The 17184-nt window shown below is 41.4% G+C and overlaps 1 protein-coding gene across 4 annotated transcripts in view; it reads left to right on the top strand.

Moving 5' to 3' along the window:
- Positions 1–17184, top strand: part of LYSMD2 (LysM domain containing 2) — a 39362-nt gene that overhangs the window by 12790 nt on the left and 9388 nt on the right. For 2 of the 4 annotated variants that reach the window (XM_010600072.3, XM_023539492.2), the window contains exon 2: positions 7839–7887. The exons of the other annotated variants lie outside the window; for them this stretch is intronic. In XM_010600072.3, the coding sequence (XP_010598374.1) occupies positions 7839–7887 (49 nt within the window). The remainder of the gene's footprint in view (positions 1–7838; positions 7888–17184) is intronic. 4 annotated transcript variants of the gene reach the window in all.

The raw sequence follows: 17184 nt of genomic DNA, 5'->3' as shown, positions 1-17184 counted from the left end.
CTTTTGTTCTATTTATGTGGAATGTGACAGTCAGATTGTCATACTGTGGGGGCTTGCATGTTGCTGTGATGCTGGAAGCTATGCCACTGGTATTCAAATACAAGCAGGGTCACCCATGGCAGGTGGGTTTCAGCTGAGCTTCCATACTAAGACTAGGAAGAAGGACTTGGTGATCCACTTCTGAAAAGAATTAGCCAGTGAAAACCTTAAGAACAGTGGAACATTGACTGATATAGTGCTAGAAGTTGAGCCCCTCAAGTTGGAAGGCACTCAAATGATGACTGGAAAAAGTTGCCTTCTCAAGTAGAGTCTACTTTAATGACTTGAATGAAGTCAAGCTTTCGGAACCTTCGTTTACTGATGTGGCCTGATTCAAAAAGAAAAGAAACAGCTGCAAACATCCATTAATATTTGAATGTGGAATGTACGAATTATGAATCTAGGAAAATTGGAAATCATCGAGAATGAAGTTGAATACATAAACATCAGTATCCTAGGCATTAGTGACCTGAAATGAACTGGTACTGGCCATTTTGAATCAGACAATCATATAGTCTACTATGTCAGGAATGACAACTTGAAGAGGAGTGGTGTTCCGTTCATCATCAAAAACAGCATTTCAAGATCTGTTCTGGAGGTGGGGCCAAGATGGCGGAATAGACAAACGATTCCAGCGACCTCTCTTATAACAAAGACCCGATAAAACCAGTGAAACGAGTATATTTATGACAAGCTAGGAGCCCTAAACATCAAAGGGAAGGTTAGAAGATGAACTAGGGGCAGGGGGAGGAAGACATGGTTCAGAAGCGGAGAAGAGTTACTGGACCTGAATCAGCGGAAGCCCTCAGGTATCATTCCTGGGAGTGGCTGCTGTGGGCTGGTACTAGCGTTCATCTGCAGTTTCCTCGGGGAGAAGCAACCAGCCACAGAGCCTGCTCATGCCTCCGGAACCAGAGAAGAATGGCGCTCTCGGCAAAAGCTAAGTACTTGCGTATATTTTACTGCACCCCCCACCCCCAAGCCGACATCAGCGGCTGTTGATTTCCCTGAGCCTGAGATAGGCCCTGTTGAGTGCTTAGAGCCATCCTCCAGGCCCTGAAGAAGGCATAAATTTGAAATTGGGGGAAAAGATAATTTGCCAGCTCCACTAACCTGGGGAGCTCAGGATAGAAGCAGCTCCTGTCCAGGCATAAACGGTCTGTGGACTTTGAGTACCTTTCCCCACTGCATGGATATGTGTGGCCCTGTTTCAGGAGAATAGGCCCTTGTTGGCAGACTACAGCTGTTTCAGCTGTGCAGTGGAAAGCTGGGTGTTTGAAGTTTGACACTGCTTTGCCTATTAAACAGGGTCCTCACCTACCCACATAAGGGGACTAAGGACTGGTGGCTCCACTCAGGTCACCCAGCCACCCGCAACACGGGTCCAAGAATAACTGGTACCTCCCAGTCCTTACAACCAAAAAGATTGGGTGCCCATGGTCTGTCTGCAGAACCCACCCACCAGTAGGGAACAGGGACACGCTTTCCTCAGAGACACTTGGGGGATGATTCTCAGCCCCCTGCCTCGTGCAGAGTGTGACCCCCTGCTGCAACCAGATACTGGAACCTACACCAATCACCCCTGCCACTCTAAGAGTATAGGACAGAGCCTGCACCACACACCTGATGATCAGCTACCTGGAAACCTGAGCTGAATTCCTACAAGAAAAGTGAATGGACTCCCAGACTGATATACCTGATAACAGCTCTAGCCATCTGGGGAGAGGACATCAGAGCTCCAAAGGTGAAAATAATCAAGCTAGCTCACTCAAGCAACCCATTTGGGCATATCAAAACAAAACAAAGCAAGAAGCTATGATACAGTAAGCAAACACAAAATAAACTAATACAATAACTTATACATGGCTCAGAGACAACAGTCAATATCAAGTCACACAAAGAAACAGACCACGATCACCTCAACAAGCTCTCAAAACAAAGAATCCAGGGATCTTCTAGATGAAAGTGCCTTCCTGAAATTAATGGATGCAGAATACAAAAGATCAATATACGGAACCCTTCAAGACATCAGGAATAAAATCAGGCAATGTGCAGAACAAGCCAAGGAACACACATATAAAGGAGTTGAAGAAATAAAAAAGGTTATTCAGGAACATAATGAAAAGTTGTATAAGCTCGAAAAATCCATAGACAGACAGCAATCAGAAATGGGGAAGATTAACAATAAAATTACAGAATTAGACAACTCAATAGAAAGCCAGAGGAGCAGAATTGAGCAAGTGGAAGGCAGAATTGGTGAACTTGTAGATAAAGCACTTGGCACCAATACATATGAAGAAAAATCAGATAAAAGAACTAAAAAAAGAGAAGAAACCTGAAGAATCATGTGGGACTCTATCAAGAGAAATAACTTACACATGATTGGAGTTCCAGAACAGGGAGGGATAACAGAAAATACAGAGAGAATTGTTGGACATTTGTTGGCAGAAAACTTCCCTGATCTTGTAAAAGATGAGAAGATATCTATCCAAAATGCCCATCGAACTCCACATAAGGTAGATCTGAAAAGAAAGTCACAAAGATGTATTATAATCAAACTTGCCAAAACCAAAGACAAAGAGAGAATTTTAAGAGCAGCTAGGGATAAATGAAAAGTCACCTACAAAGGAGAGTGAATAAGAATGAGCTTGGACTACTCGACAGAAACCATGCAGGCAAGAAGGCAATGAGATGACATATTTAAAAAAATGAAGGAAAAAAATTGCCTGCCAAGAATCATATATCCATCAAAACTGTCTCTTAAATATGAAGATGAAATTAGGACATTTCCAGATAAACAGAAGTTTAGGGAATTCATAAAAACCAAACCAAAACTACAAGAAATACTAAAGGGAGTTCTTTGGTTAGAAAATCAATAATATCAGGCATCAACTCAAGACTAGAACACTGGGCAGAGCAATCAGATGTCAGCCCAGACAGGGAAATCACAGAAATAAATCAAGATAAAAAAAAATGGTCAAAACAGGGAAACAGCGATGTTGTTAGGTAAAAGAACACAACATTAAAACAAAAAGAGTGACTAAGAAATGTAGCCATAGACCTTTCATATGGAGAGGAAGACAAGGCGATACAAAGAAATAAAAGTTAGGTTTAAATTTAGAAAAATATGGGTAAATAATAAGGTAACCACAAAGGAGACAAACTATCCTACACATCAAAATAAAATACGAGAAAAAAATAGAGACTCAGCAGAAACAAAATAACAACAGCGAAGAAGCGGACAAGACAATATGTAAAGATAATCTACTCAGCACAAAAAACTAAGTGGGAAAAATAAACTGTCAACAACACACACAAAAAGAAATCAAAATGATACCACTAAATTCATAAAAAAAAAAAATTCATACCTATCCATAATTAAGCTGAATGTAAATGGACTAAATGCACTAATAAAGAGTGGCAGAATGGATTAAAAAACACGTTCTGTCAATAAGCTGCCTACAAGAGACACACCTTAGACTTAGAGGCACAAACAAATTAAAACTCAAAGGATGGAAAAATATATATGAAGCAAGCAACAGTCAAAAAAGAGCAGAAGGGGCAATATTAATTTCTGACAAAATAGACTTTAAAGTTAAAGCCATCATAAAGGATAAGGAAGGACACTATATAATGATTAAAGGGATAATATACCAGGGGGATATAACCATATTAAATATTTGTGCACCCAATGACAGTGCTGCAAGATACATTAAACAAGCTCTATCAGCATTGAAAAGTGAGATAGATAGCTCCACAGTAACAGTAGGAGACTTCAACACACCACTTTCGGTGAAGGACAGGACATCCAGAAGGAGGCTCAATAAAGACACGGAAGATCTAAATGCCACAGTCAACCAACTTGACCTTATACACATAGACAGAACACTGCACCCAACAGCAGCCAAGTATACTTTCTTTTCTAGTGCACGTGGAACATTCTGTAGAATAGAGCACGTATTAGGTCATAAAGCAAGCTTTAGCAGAATCCAAAACATTGAAGTATTACAAAGCATCTTTCCTGACCATAAGGCCATAAAAGTAGAAATCAATAACAAACAGCAGGGAAAAGAAATCAAACACTTGGAAACTGAACAATACCCTGCTTAAATATGACTGCATTATAGAAGACATTAAGGATGGAATAAAGAAACTGATAGAATCCAATGAGAATGAAAACATTTCCTATCAGAACCTCTGGGACACATCAAAAGCAGTGCTCAGAGGTCAATTTGTATGAATAAATGCACACATACAAAAAGAAGAAAGGGCCCAAATCAAAGAATTATCCCTACAACTTGAACAAATAGAAAGAGAGCAACAAAAGAAACCCACAGGCACCAGAAGAAAACAAATAATAAAAATTAGAGTAGAACTAAATGAAATACAAAACAGAAAACAATTGAAAGAATTAACAAGACCAAAAGCTGGTTCTTTGAAAAAAATCAACAAAATTGATAAACCATTGGCCAAACTGACAAAAGAGAAATGCGAGAGGAAGCAAATAACCCAAAGAAGAAATGAGATGGGCAATATTACAACAGACCCAACTGAAATTTAAAGAATCTTATCAGATTACTGTGAAAAATTGTACTCTAACAAATTTGAGAACCTAGAAGAAATGGATGATTTCCTAGATACACACTACCTACCTAAACAAACACAAGCAGAGGTAGAACTACTAAATAGACCCATAACAAAAGAAGAGATTGAAAAGGTAATCAAAAAACTCCCAACATAAAAAAGCCCTGGCCTGGACGGCTTCACTGCAGAGTTCTACCAAACTTTCAGAGAAGAGTTAACACCACTACAACTAAAGGGATTTCAGAGCATAGAAAAGGACGGAATACTCCGAAACTCATTGTCTGAAGCCAGCATATCTCTGATACCAAAACCAGGTGAAGACAGCCCACACAAAAAAATTACAAACCTATATCTGTCATGAACTTAGGTACAGAAATCCTCAACAAAATCCTGGCCAATAAAATTCAACAACATATAAAAAAATAATTCACCATGACCAAGTGGGATTCATACTAGGTATGCAGGGATGGTTCAACATTAGAAAAACAATTAATGTAACCCATCATATAAATAAAACAAAAGACAAGAATCACATGATTTTATCAATTGATGCAGAAAAGGCATTTGACAAAGTTTAACACCCATTCATGATAAAAACTCTCAGCAACATAGGAATAGAAGGAAAATTTCTCAGCATAATAAAGGGCATTTATACCAAGGTCATCCTAAATGGAGAGAGCCTGAAAGCGTTCCTCTTGAGATCAGGAACCAGACAAAGATGCCCTTTATCACCACTGTTAATTCAACATTGTGCTGGAAGTCCTAGACAGAGCAATTAGGCTAGATAAGGAAACAAAGGGCATCCAGATTGGCAAGTAAGAAGTAAAAGTATCTCTATTTGCTGATGAAATGATCTTCTCTGCAGAAAACCCTATGGAACCCTCAAGAAAATTACTGAACGTAATAGAAGAGTTCAGTAGAGTATCGGGATACAAGATAAACATACAAAAATTAGTTGGATTCCTCTACACCAAGAAAAAGAAAATCAGAGAGGAAATCACCAAATCAATACCACTTACAGTAGCCCCCAAGAAGATAAAATACTTAGGAATAAGTCTTACCAGAGACATAAAAGACCTAATACAAAGAAAACTGCAAGACACTACTGCAAGAAACCAAAAGACAGCTACATAAGTGGAAAACATACCTTGCCCATGGATAGGAAGACTTATTATTGTAAAAATATCTATTCTACCAAAAGCGATCTATAGATTTAATGCAATTCCGGTACAAATTCCAACGACATTCTTTAATGAGATGGAGAAATAAATCACCAACTTCATATGGAAGGGGTAGAGAACCCGGGTAAGTAAAGCGTTACTGAAAAAGTACAGAGTGTGAGGCCTCACTCTACCTGATTTTAGAATCTATTATACTGCCACAGTAATCAAAACAGCCTGGTTCTGGTACAAGAACAGATACATAGACCAAGGGAACAGAATTGAATCCAGATATAAATCCATCCGTGTATGAGCAGTTGATATTTGATAAAACCCAAACCCAATGCCGTCGATAGAGGCCCTAAATCAGTTTAATGGGGAAAAGACAGTCTTTTTAACAAATGGTGCTGGCATAACTGGATATCCATCTGGAAAAAAATGAAACAAGACCCATACCTCACACCATGCACAAAAACTCAGAATGGATGAAAGACCTAAATAGAAAATCTAAAATGATAAAGATCATGGAAGAAAAAGTAGGGACAACATTAGGAGCCCTAGTACATGGCATAAATAGTATACAAAACATTACTAACAATTCAGAAGAAAAACTAGGTAACTGGGAGCTTCTGAAAATCAAACACCTATGCTCATCTAAAGACTTTACTGAAAGAGTGAAAAGATTACCTACAGACTAGGAAAAAGGTTTTAGCTATGAGATTTCCGATCGGCACCTGATCTCTAAAATCTGCATGATACTGCAAAAATTCAACTACAAAAAGGCAAATAACCCAATTAAAAATGTGCAAAAAGATATGAGACACTTCACTGAAGAGGACATTCAGGTAGCTAACAGATACATGAGGAAATGTTTAAGATCATTAGCCGTTAAAAAAAAAAAGAGAAATGCAAATAAAAACTTCAATGAGATTCCATCTCACTCCAACAAGGCTGGCATTAATCCAAAAAACACAAAATAATAAATGTTGGAAAGAAAAAATGGCATGGCAATATCTGGCCATTGTGGGTAGGATGGATGGGGTGGGGGGGGGCGGCGGGAAGGGAAGGGAGGTGATGTACTGGGAGGGAGAAAGAAAAAAAAAATTGATGGTGTGTTGGGGCCACTGACGTGGACCTGGGACCCTGGTGGCACTGATACTGTGGCAGGCTGGTACACCAGTGGCTGCCTAGCCGTGGCAGTGTGGTAGTATCTGGCAAGAGGAGGCATAGAGGTTTAGGTGGGAGAGAGAGAAAAAAACAGTGAAATAAAAGTAATAAATAAATAAAACTGGCTGCACAGTGAGGGTTGGTGAGCAGGGGTGGGTGGACCTGAGGACTAGTGGGAATGGAGTGGAGGTGGCTTTTTGGGCTAGACTGGAAGGGGAAAGAAAAGAACGAGAAGAAAAAAATGGCAGTGCAGTTGGATTCAGTGTGTGGGGACAGGGCAGACCCAAGGTGGTGGTGAGCAGTGGTGTTCTAGCCCAGCAGCACGGCATGGCCTGTCAAGAAGGGGGGGTAGAGGTGGTATATGGGGCTAGATGGGAGCAGAAGGAAATGGAAGAAAAGAGGAAAAAAACGGCACTTTGGGCGCTGGCTCGTGGGGGCATGGGGACCCGAGGTGTTAGCCGAGCAGCACAGCATGGCCCATTGGAAAGGGGTAGAGGTGGTGTACAGGACAGAAGGGTGAGGGGTGGGAAAGTGTGTTTCTGTTTTTTACCAGGTGCTCTGTCTTCTATTCCAAGCTCCATGAATTTGCCTTCCCATACCAGGGTCCTTGCTGACTGTGTTCCAAGATGGTGGCACTGTGCCACGTTAATTGGCAGGGTACCTCCACTTCGTATCTCTCCTCCTTCTCTGTTTTACATCAGTTTCTTCCATTCGGAGTTTGATCTAGTTCTTTATCCCCTCATTTGATGCTTAGGGTTACAGGATTGACGTTTGTATCTTGGTCTTTTGGGTCTTTGTTGCAGAGGGTTGGCATGGTGCGTCTGTCTAGAGGGTTGGTATGGTGCATCTTGGTGCAACCCCCCAGTGGTTTTTTTTTTTTTTTTTAAGGGAATGGAGAAGAAGGAAAAGAAGTTTTGAATTTTACATTTACAGTCAGGTAGGTAAACTGATGAAGATGACCCAAGTGTCTTTCACAGAGTGGTTGGTCATACCAAGTAGCTACTGTTGAGGTTCCTTTTTTTAATTTTTATTAAAGAAAAAGTTTTGTGAATGCCCCCTGAAGTGAATTTACCCTGATAAAACTTATTTTTGGGGGGTCATTTAGCATAAGTTCTTTTTAAGCTATGGATGGTATTTGTTCTAGTTAATTTCACAATGGTGGACCTTATAGCCACCCTTTTAGCTTTTCCTTTACTGATTCTGTAATCTGTTTCTTAGTGACCAGACAATAAATTTATATTTCATAGAGTCGTACTATTCAATCCTGATTAGGAGAGACTCTTGAAATGAAAGCATTTGCTTGCTATACCTTTCCTCACCCACCCACACCAAGAAACAGAGGGTAGTTTTGTGTCACTTTGAAAAGGCCACAGTTTCTATTCTTAGCCTTAATTAAAAAGGCATTAGGAAATATCAAACAGAGAGCAGGTAAGAAAGATATAGAGCTTCCCAGTTCCTCCTTGGGTTGGATCATGACTTTTCTTAGTTTTATGTGAGGTGAAATTCCTAGAACATAAGAGTGTTTTATGTTCACATAGAAGAATAAAGCTTTCTGAAGCAAAATAAAAAATCATTTCACCATTTTGGATTATCCACCATCTCTGGCCTGTGCCTCTGCAGTTACCCCATAACTGGGCTTCCTATTTCTACTAACACCTCTCTCCTGCCAGTCCATTTTCCACACAGCTGCCAGAGGGATCTGTAACTGTATCCAGATCGCGTTACTGCCTTCCTTAATCCTCCAGTGGTTTCTTATCATGTTGAAAATAAAATCCAAATTCCTTACCTTACCTTGGTATCCAAGGCCCTGCCTGGTCTGGAGCTTGTTCATCCCTCCTTAGACTTCAGTGACATGGCTTTTTCCTGCTTTGGGGCATTTGCAGCCACTATTTCTGGCTGGAATCCTTTTTTTTGGCTCTCCGTGTGACTGGTTTCCCTCCTTAACTGCAGATAACAGAACTTGGAGCCTATGCATTCGGTACAGGCCACTGTTTGTGAAGGAGAACAAGTTACATCCATGTTTATTATCTTCAGAAAGAACCCTAAGCTCACACCTAGAACAATGACAGCATATGTTATTCACCTGGGCTTGTTTATTTGAAATTTTCTTTATATATTTTTACTTTGTGGGAGGAAAGTTTTTTACCGGGAGAAAAGATTCTACCTCCTTTTTTGTTCATTGAATACATGTTAGAATCTGCCCTTACCTATTGCTTTCTGTCTTATAACCAAATTTAATATTTGCTAAGGCTTTCGAGTGCTTCCTGTATGCCAAGCATTGTTCTAAACATTTTACGTGAATTCATGTAATTAATCTGGCCCTGCTGTCTATCTCTGCTGGCTCTGCAGCTGGGACCCTTCTGGGCCTCTTACTGTCTTCAGTGTTAAAGCTCTTGACCGAGTTTTAATTCTTGCAGGAGGTTCCTTGCCTCCTCTCTCTCTGTCTGCTTTTCTTCTGTCTTCCTTCTGCTTCTCTTCCTCCTTCTTTCTGTCTGAAAAAACCCCTGTGGGCTGGCTTCTTAAATACACAAACTCCTTGTCAATTTCAAGGCTTGGCACTCCTACCAAGGCCACGAACTGACCAATCCCCTCTCAGTAGGCCACAGATACTTCATTTGCATAGTAGGCTATAACACATCTCATTTGTGTAGTCTATTGACCAGTTCCTGCAAGGTGCATACCAATCACAGGGCAGGATGCACCCCAGGGCCAGGCAGAAAATATCAAACCATCCTTGTTTACAACTTACCTAGGAAGTGTCAGTCAACCTGGGCAAAAGTAACAAACCCTCTGGGATAGAAAACAAGGGCAAAGGTAACTCCTCAGGGCTTAGGGGGAAACTCTCTCGAGGTGTTTTTCCAAAGTACCAAGGCAGAAGGCCACATAAGAGGATCCGTTTTACCATAGTATGTATAAAAACTTTGTAGACCCAGAGAGGACCCTGAAGGAATTCAGAGACTCCTCTTATTGCTCCCAGCCCCGCTTCAGCCACTCAGATCCTCTATCACCTCCTCATTATTCCCTGGGAACAATGACTATTAGCATGTGTAAGCCCATGAAAATAAGCATTTCAAAGGGCACCTCATCAAGGAGGGTTCTTTCAGTTACAAGTGAAAGAAAACTGAATTCAAATTGGCCTAAGCAAGCAAACACACATGGCTTATGGAACTGAACAGTCTGGGAGAATTGGGCTTCGGGCTTTGATCCAGATGTCTAAATCCTTGCCTCCAAGGTGGCTTCATTATCAGGTTCCCTGAGGTGGCAGGATGGCTGCCAGCACTCCAGGCCCATTTCCAAAGGACCATGCCTCTCACAAACCCAGCAAGGGTCTCCTTGCATCTCCGAATGGTTCACAGATGGTACTATGATCTATCAAGAAAACCAGGGCACTGTGGTGCACCAAAGGGCAGGAATGAGCCATAGACTCACCCCTGGAGCCAGGGGGTACTCAGTGCTGCTGGAAGCTCATACACACACAGAGAGAGAGTGAGGAAGCAGATGTGGGTAGCAAAAACTAAGGGTACTAAAGGCAGAATAGAATATGGATTACTTCAAGTCATTTCACTCTCAAAAAACTAAGCCTAAACTAGTACCAGAGGTACTTGGGCTTTTTAGGTTTCATTTTTTTCTCTAAAATTTGCCGGCCCATGTTTGTGTTTCTCTCTCTCTCTTTTTTCCTCTCTTTCTCTCTTCTCTCTTTTAATAGAAGCCAGAACACAAAAGACCACCCCTTCTATCTCTTTTCTTTAATGTAGTATTTTTAAAATGGAAAAACAAAGTGCTTTAAATATACTATTTGTATGGATTCAGCTTGTAGTAAGAAAGCAGGAGGAACAGGACCCATTTAATTGACTGTTGTTTTTCCAGGCTCTTTGAATTCTCCTGGTTCATTCAGTTCCATGAGCCAATAAAATCCACGTTTGTGTGTGGGTGTGGGTGTGCATGCACACACTCGTGCTTAGGCCAATTCGAATTGGGTTTTCTTTCTCTTGTAACTGAAAGAGTTCCCTTGGAAGTAGAAATCTAATTTTTCTACTCAATCAATTTGGCATTAAAGGCTCCCCATAATTCAGCCCCACTAGTCACACACTTTAACCCGATGTTGTATGGACTTTAGAATCAGATAGAAATCAGCTCAGAAATCCCAATTTAAACATTTAAGAAGCTTTATAATCTTGGTCAAATTAATTAACCCTTAATATTTTCATTGGAAAATGGAGAGTAGTAACTACCATCTACTACCAAGCACTTTGTGAAGCACTCTTTCTTTCATACTCACACACACACATGCACACATACGCACACACGCACACATTCATCTTCTATGTGAGAATGCGTATAAACTTTCATTTAATCCTTACAATGACCCTGTGAAATGTAAGTAATGTGTTTTACTTGTGAAGAAACAGGCTCAGTGAGATTAAATAATATACTCAAGTTCAAACAGTTCGTGTTGGTAGAGCTGGGACTTGAACCAGGCCTGTGTGCTTAGCTCTTGCACCGAACTATCTGGGTTACATTCCCGCAGAAAGGGTTGTGAATATTAGATGCTACAGCGCATGTAAAATGCTGAATGAATAATTTCTTTTATAAGAATCAGTAGAAAGGTGGTTCCTATGAGGCGGAAGTTAAAGATGTCCCAAATGTCCATCTTTTCCAAATTGTTTTACTACTCCATCATCTCTAACATCAACTACTCCTCCTCCCCTCAGCACTCTCCCTCTTGTGTTTAGGTTGAGTAATTCACTGTAGTGTCTCACAGAATTCAAGAACCATATCAAGGAAATGGCTCATGTGGTTGTGGAGGCTGGCAAGTCCCAAATCAGCAGGCCAGATGACAGGCTTCTGGCTCACAAGGCTGCTGGCCCACAGGGGTACAAAAACTGGCAAATTCCAAATTGGCAGGTCAGACGGCAGGCCTCTGGCTCAAGTCCCAAGAACTGGAGGTCAGACAGTGACGAGCCGGATGCAGGATCCAGATGCAGATATAGAGAGAGTGCCACACCAGAGCACCCACATATATAGATTGGATGCAGGCCACACATCAGGGAAGGGGGTGACTTGAGTAAGGATGGAACTTGAATCATGCCCTCCTGCTGGGCTGTGACCCAAGATATACCCCACATTAATCCTGCCTCATTAACACATAAAGGCCAGGATTTATAACACATAAAATGGAGGATAATTAGTTTAATTACATCAGATCTCAAAATGGAGGACAGCCACACGATACTAGGAATCATGACCGAGCCAAGCCAACACCCATACACCTTATTTGCATAGTCCCACTCATTGTGTGTGAGCCACAAAGACTATGGCTAGACCAACTCTTAACTGCTACACCACCAGAGTTTCCATGGCTAGATGGGCTATATTAAGTAATTTATTGTACCTCAAGTGCCTAGCTTGGTGACTAGTATATAATATCTTAGTCTCTTTCCTTTTTCTCTCCTTGTCTTTTCCACTTATGTCAATAGAGTTTGACTCTAGAAGCAATTGCTAATTTGCCTAACATCTTTCTAAGGGCTGTGATACAGTGATAATTTTTTAAAAGTTCCAGGCTAGTAGGTGAAGATATTAGAACACAATGTGATGAACACAGAAGTAGACATTTTTCCAACAGGCTTAGAATCAGCAGTCCTGGCTGTGCTTACCACCATGCACTTCACTCTCAAGTCTCCTCACTTTTAAAAAGGAGTTGATAATATTTAGATTGCAGAACATTTATAAAACTGAAACGATATAACATAATGTAAATTCCTTTCTGGCTTTCAACCCACCTAACTTTCCACATGTTTTCTGTGATTTGCAGTGAGTATCCACAGGCTATGGAAGAGTTTGAGGTTATGGAAAGAAACCTGTATTAAATCCTAGCTTCCTTATTTGCTAGTTGTATAAAGATTCCATGTTACATAATGTATGAGCTTTGTTTCTTTTATTTGTAAAGTGAAAGTACACATACTTACTCCACAAGGTAGAAAGAATGAAACACCATATGTACGTATGTATGAGGTAGGTGACTAGGACGTTGTTGTTAGGTGCCATTGAGTCAGCTTGGACTCATAGTGACCCTATGTACAACAGAATGAAACACTGCCCAGTCCTGTGCCATCCTCACGATAGTAGGTATGTTTGAGCCCATTGTTGTAGCCACTGTGTCAATCCATTGGTTGAAGATCTTCCTCTTTTTTGATGTCCTTCTCCAGGGACTGGTCCCTCCTGATAACATGTCCACAGTACATGAGACAAAGTCTCCCTGTTCTTGCTTCTAAATAGCATTCTGTCTGTTCGTTCTTCTGGCAGTTCTTGGTATATTCAATATTTTTTGCTAACACCCTAATTCAAATGCATCAGTTCTTTTTCAGTCTTCCTTATTTCTTGTCCAGCTTTCTCATGTATATGGGGCTATTGAAAATACCATGGCTTGGGTCAGATACACCATTGTCCTCAAAGTGAAATCTTTGCTTTTTAACACTTTAAAGAGGTCTTTTGTAGCAGATTTTCCCAATGCAATATGTTGTTTGATGTCCTGACTGCTACTTCCATGGGCATTGATTTTGGTTCGGTGCAATAGCTAAGCACACAGAAATCACGCTTGAGCAGGACCCGAAGGCAGAAGTAAGTTGCATGAGGAAGTGGCCCAGATGCCACTGGTCTCCACTCCTGTCGCATTACCATCCCTCTCCCAGTCTGCACCCATGGCCTCATGAGGAGTTCTTTATGATCAGTTGACTGAAGAAGAGAAAACTTGTGTCAGTTTACAGATGGTTTTGTGCATTGTGCAGGCACCATTCAAAAGTGGACAGCAACAGCACAACAGTCCCTTTCTGGGACCTCCCTGAAGGATGGAGGATAGGTCAGTTGAATGGGGAATGTGGTGGGAATCACCACTCCTGCATCCTTCAAGTCCTTGATGGTGGCAGTAATCTCTGCAGTCCCTCCAAGAATGCGGTATTGCTTTTGGTTTACTATTTTCCTAGGTAGGGGCAGTTCTAATGGCTTCTCCTTGGTTTTTCTTACCGTAATAGTCCTTACTCCATTTGTCAGGGATCCACTGTGGGGGTTCTACCAGTTGCTGAGTATGTCTATTCCAATTATGTATTCTAGAACTGGGAAAATCACCACAGGATGGGTTTGGGGATGCACTGGACCTACTGTGAGATGGACATGAGCTAAGACTCCACTATTTACCTGACCTCCATATGCCCCCACTCTGGGGGGCCACAGTGATGTTTTGGGCCTCCTGGAATTAGTGTTACTTCAGAGCCAGTGTCCAGTAATCCCCCAAAATTCTGATTATTTCCTTTTCCCCAGTGAACTGTCACTCTCGTAAAAGGCCGTATATCCCTTTGGGGAACACTGGGAGAAAGATAAACAGTATAAATTTTTGGTATGTGTAGTGAGGTCCTTCCTCAAGGGGACCTGGCCTCCCCTTCATTCAAGGGGTTGTGGGTCTTTAAACTCACTTAAGTCTAGGAATTGATTGAGGGGCTGTGACTCTCTATTCTGGAGATTTGAGTTAGACTGCCATTCACTTGACCTAGGATTCTTCTGCTTGTACGGATCAAGTAAATATTTAGTAGATTTCCTATCTGTTTCATTCCTGGGGACACCATGACTAAGTAGCCAACGCCATGAGTCAGTACGAGTCAGACTTGCCCACCTTGTCTTTGTTGATTAAGTGCCACCACTTGGCCCCTTCCACCATGGGGTCCAATCACCCCATTGTAGTTAGGTTTCTTAATTAAGTTAGGGCAGTTCCCACTGTCAAGTCTGATGTACATAAAATAGCAATCACAGCAGTCTTCAAGGATGCTGGGGGTCCCTTCACAAATTTGTTCCTTATCATTGTGGTAAAACATGTGTCCTCTGGGCACTTCATGTGTGGTCTGTGGGTCTAACCTGATAAACCCACTCTAACATGCCAATTTCTCTAAGCCTTTGGATACCTTCTACAGTATACAAAGGCAGGGCTGGTATTTCAGTTTGATTTAGTGTAGGCCACTGAGTAATCCACGCTTCAGCAACTCAACCAAATAAACTATTAATACTTTCATAATCTCTTGAGCTAAAACATTGAGTGAGGGATCTGTGCTTAGTGGAGCCATATCAATAAACTCAGACTGATCCAACTTTCTGTCCTTTGCACCATTATCCCACACCCTTAATAGCCATTCCCGCATATATTACCCACATTTCTGTTTGTACATATTAGAAAACTCAAGCAGTTCTTTTGGAGTGTAGTGTACCTCCTCCTGGGCCACACTTTGTACTTCACCCTTTGGGGCTCATTGACATTTAAATCTAGTTATTGGTCTAGAAGCCAAAATGGGTGGTGAGGATGTGTTTTGAGAACATTCAGCATTGTCTGGTAAGGCGTTTGCCTTAGGTGATACCCCAGGCAATGACTCAGACAAAGGCTCTTAAGACACAGCTGTGTTAATCTCATCAGATGGGGGTGGAGGGGCTAATGGTTTTGCTGGGGAGGATGGCTTAGCAAACAAAGATGGAGTAATCTGAAGAGAGGGCTGATTCTGTTGGCAGGAGTGATTTGATGGAATACAGGGGTTCAGTGCCCCCAGCTTCCTGATTATCTGCCCATATGTCCCCATCCCAAGTGTCAATCCCATTTCTTCCCAATCAGTGCCCTCATTTTAACTTCAGACACCACTTAAGGTTGGGAATTCAGTTGGAGTTGTAATTCAGCCACTCTTACAATAAGACACTGGATTTAGTTTTCAGCAATGTCAGCTGTGCTACTACAAGAAATAAAGCTTTCTTTCAGAGCACAACTGGAAATTTTGAGGTCGTTTTTGTGGCACTTGAGTTTTGACTCCAAAGCCCTGAGGTCATCTATTTGTTTCACCACTTTGTCTAGTGAAACTTGGACCAATCAACCAGCTTCCTTATACTTCTCATTATGACAGAATTGTAGAAAGGTAGCACACATGCAGTCACCCAGAGCCTCGCCTTTCACAAATACCTGATCTATTGGTGGTGATATTTTATGTATTTCTATTGTCACCTCATGCCATGGATTAACAGTGCCCTCTTTACTACTGGAAGCAGAGTCATCAACATCTTTAAGGCTAACTAGACTTGAAAATTGATTTAGAAAACGCATCTTTACTGTTTTGTTTCCCTAGAACCACTCCTGGCACCAGATGTCTTAGGGTGGGTTCTCTACAGAAGCAAAACCAGTAGAGTGGACATATATATATAAAGAGATTTATATCAACGAAATGGCTCACACAATTGTAGAGACTGGAACATCCCATGACCGTGGGTCAGGCTGGAGGCTTCTCCTGATTTGTGTAGCCACAGGAGCTGGTGAACCCAAGATTGGCAGGTCAGACAGCAAGGCTCTTGCTCACAGGCTGCAAAGACCGACAAATCCCAAGACTGGCAGGCAAGACGGCACATAAGCTGCTAGTTCAAGTCTCAAGAACCAGAGATCAGATGAACAGGAGCCAGCTGCAGGATCCAGGACGAGCAAAAGCTCTCAAGCCTTGCCAAAAAATCCACCTATACAAGATGCAGACCGAATTCCCAAGGAAACTCACTTTCAACTGATGGGCTACTCACAGCAGATCCCATCATGGAGGTGATCACATTACGTCAAATCTCATTGTGGAGGTGATCACATCATTATACGACTGCTAAACTACGTCATAACCACCAAACCACTGAGAATCATGGCCCAGCCAAGTTGACACACAACCTTACAATGCTTCTCTGGTTATGCATCTCTAGAGAACCCAGCCTAAGACCTGTCTTTACCCGCTTTCCTTAACTGTCCCACTCCTGCCCATTCTTCAAGGCCCAACTGAAGTCAAGAGAATCAAAATCAGAGTCCCGCTTCTTTCTGAGTCCTTTCTCAATGGCTTTAGCACCAGCCCACACCATTTCTCCAAATTCTGTGCTACCTCCCATATCCATTATATTCAGCAAGCATAATTCTAGATACATAGGAAGCACTCTGCAAGTGAAACAGCAGTTTAAGAGTAAGTTTTCAAAATCAGATAATACACATGTTTAAATAAACATGAAATTTGTTAAGAGGACACAAATAACTCTAATAAGAAACAAAACGGGGGGCATTACAACAGACCCAACTGAAATAAATAGGATCATTAACACAGTGCTATGAAAAACTATACTCCAATAAATTAGAAAACCTAGAGAAAATGATCAGATTTCTAGAAACACACTACCTACCCAAACTAACACAAAC

This window comes from Loxodonta africana, chromosome 12, assembly GCF_030014295.1.
Source record: "Loxodonta africana isolate mLoxAfr1 chromosome 12, mLoxAfr1.hap2, whole genome shotgun sequence".
NCBI lineage: Eukaryota > Metazoa > Chordata > Mammalia > Proboscidea > Elephantidae > Loxodonta > Loxodonta africana.
Note: the sequence above shows the minus strand (reverse complement) of the source record. Positions and strands in the feature narration are given on the sequence as shown.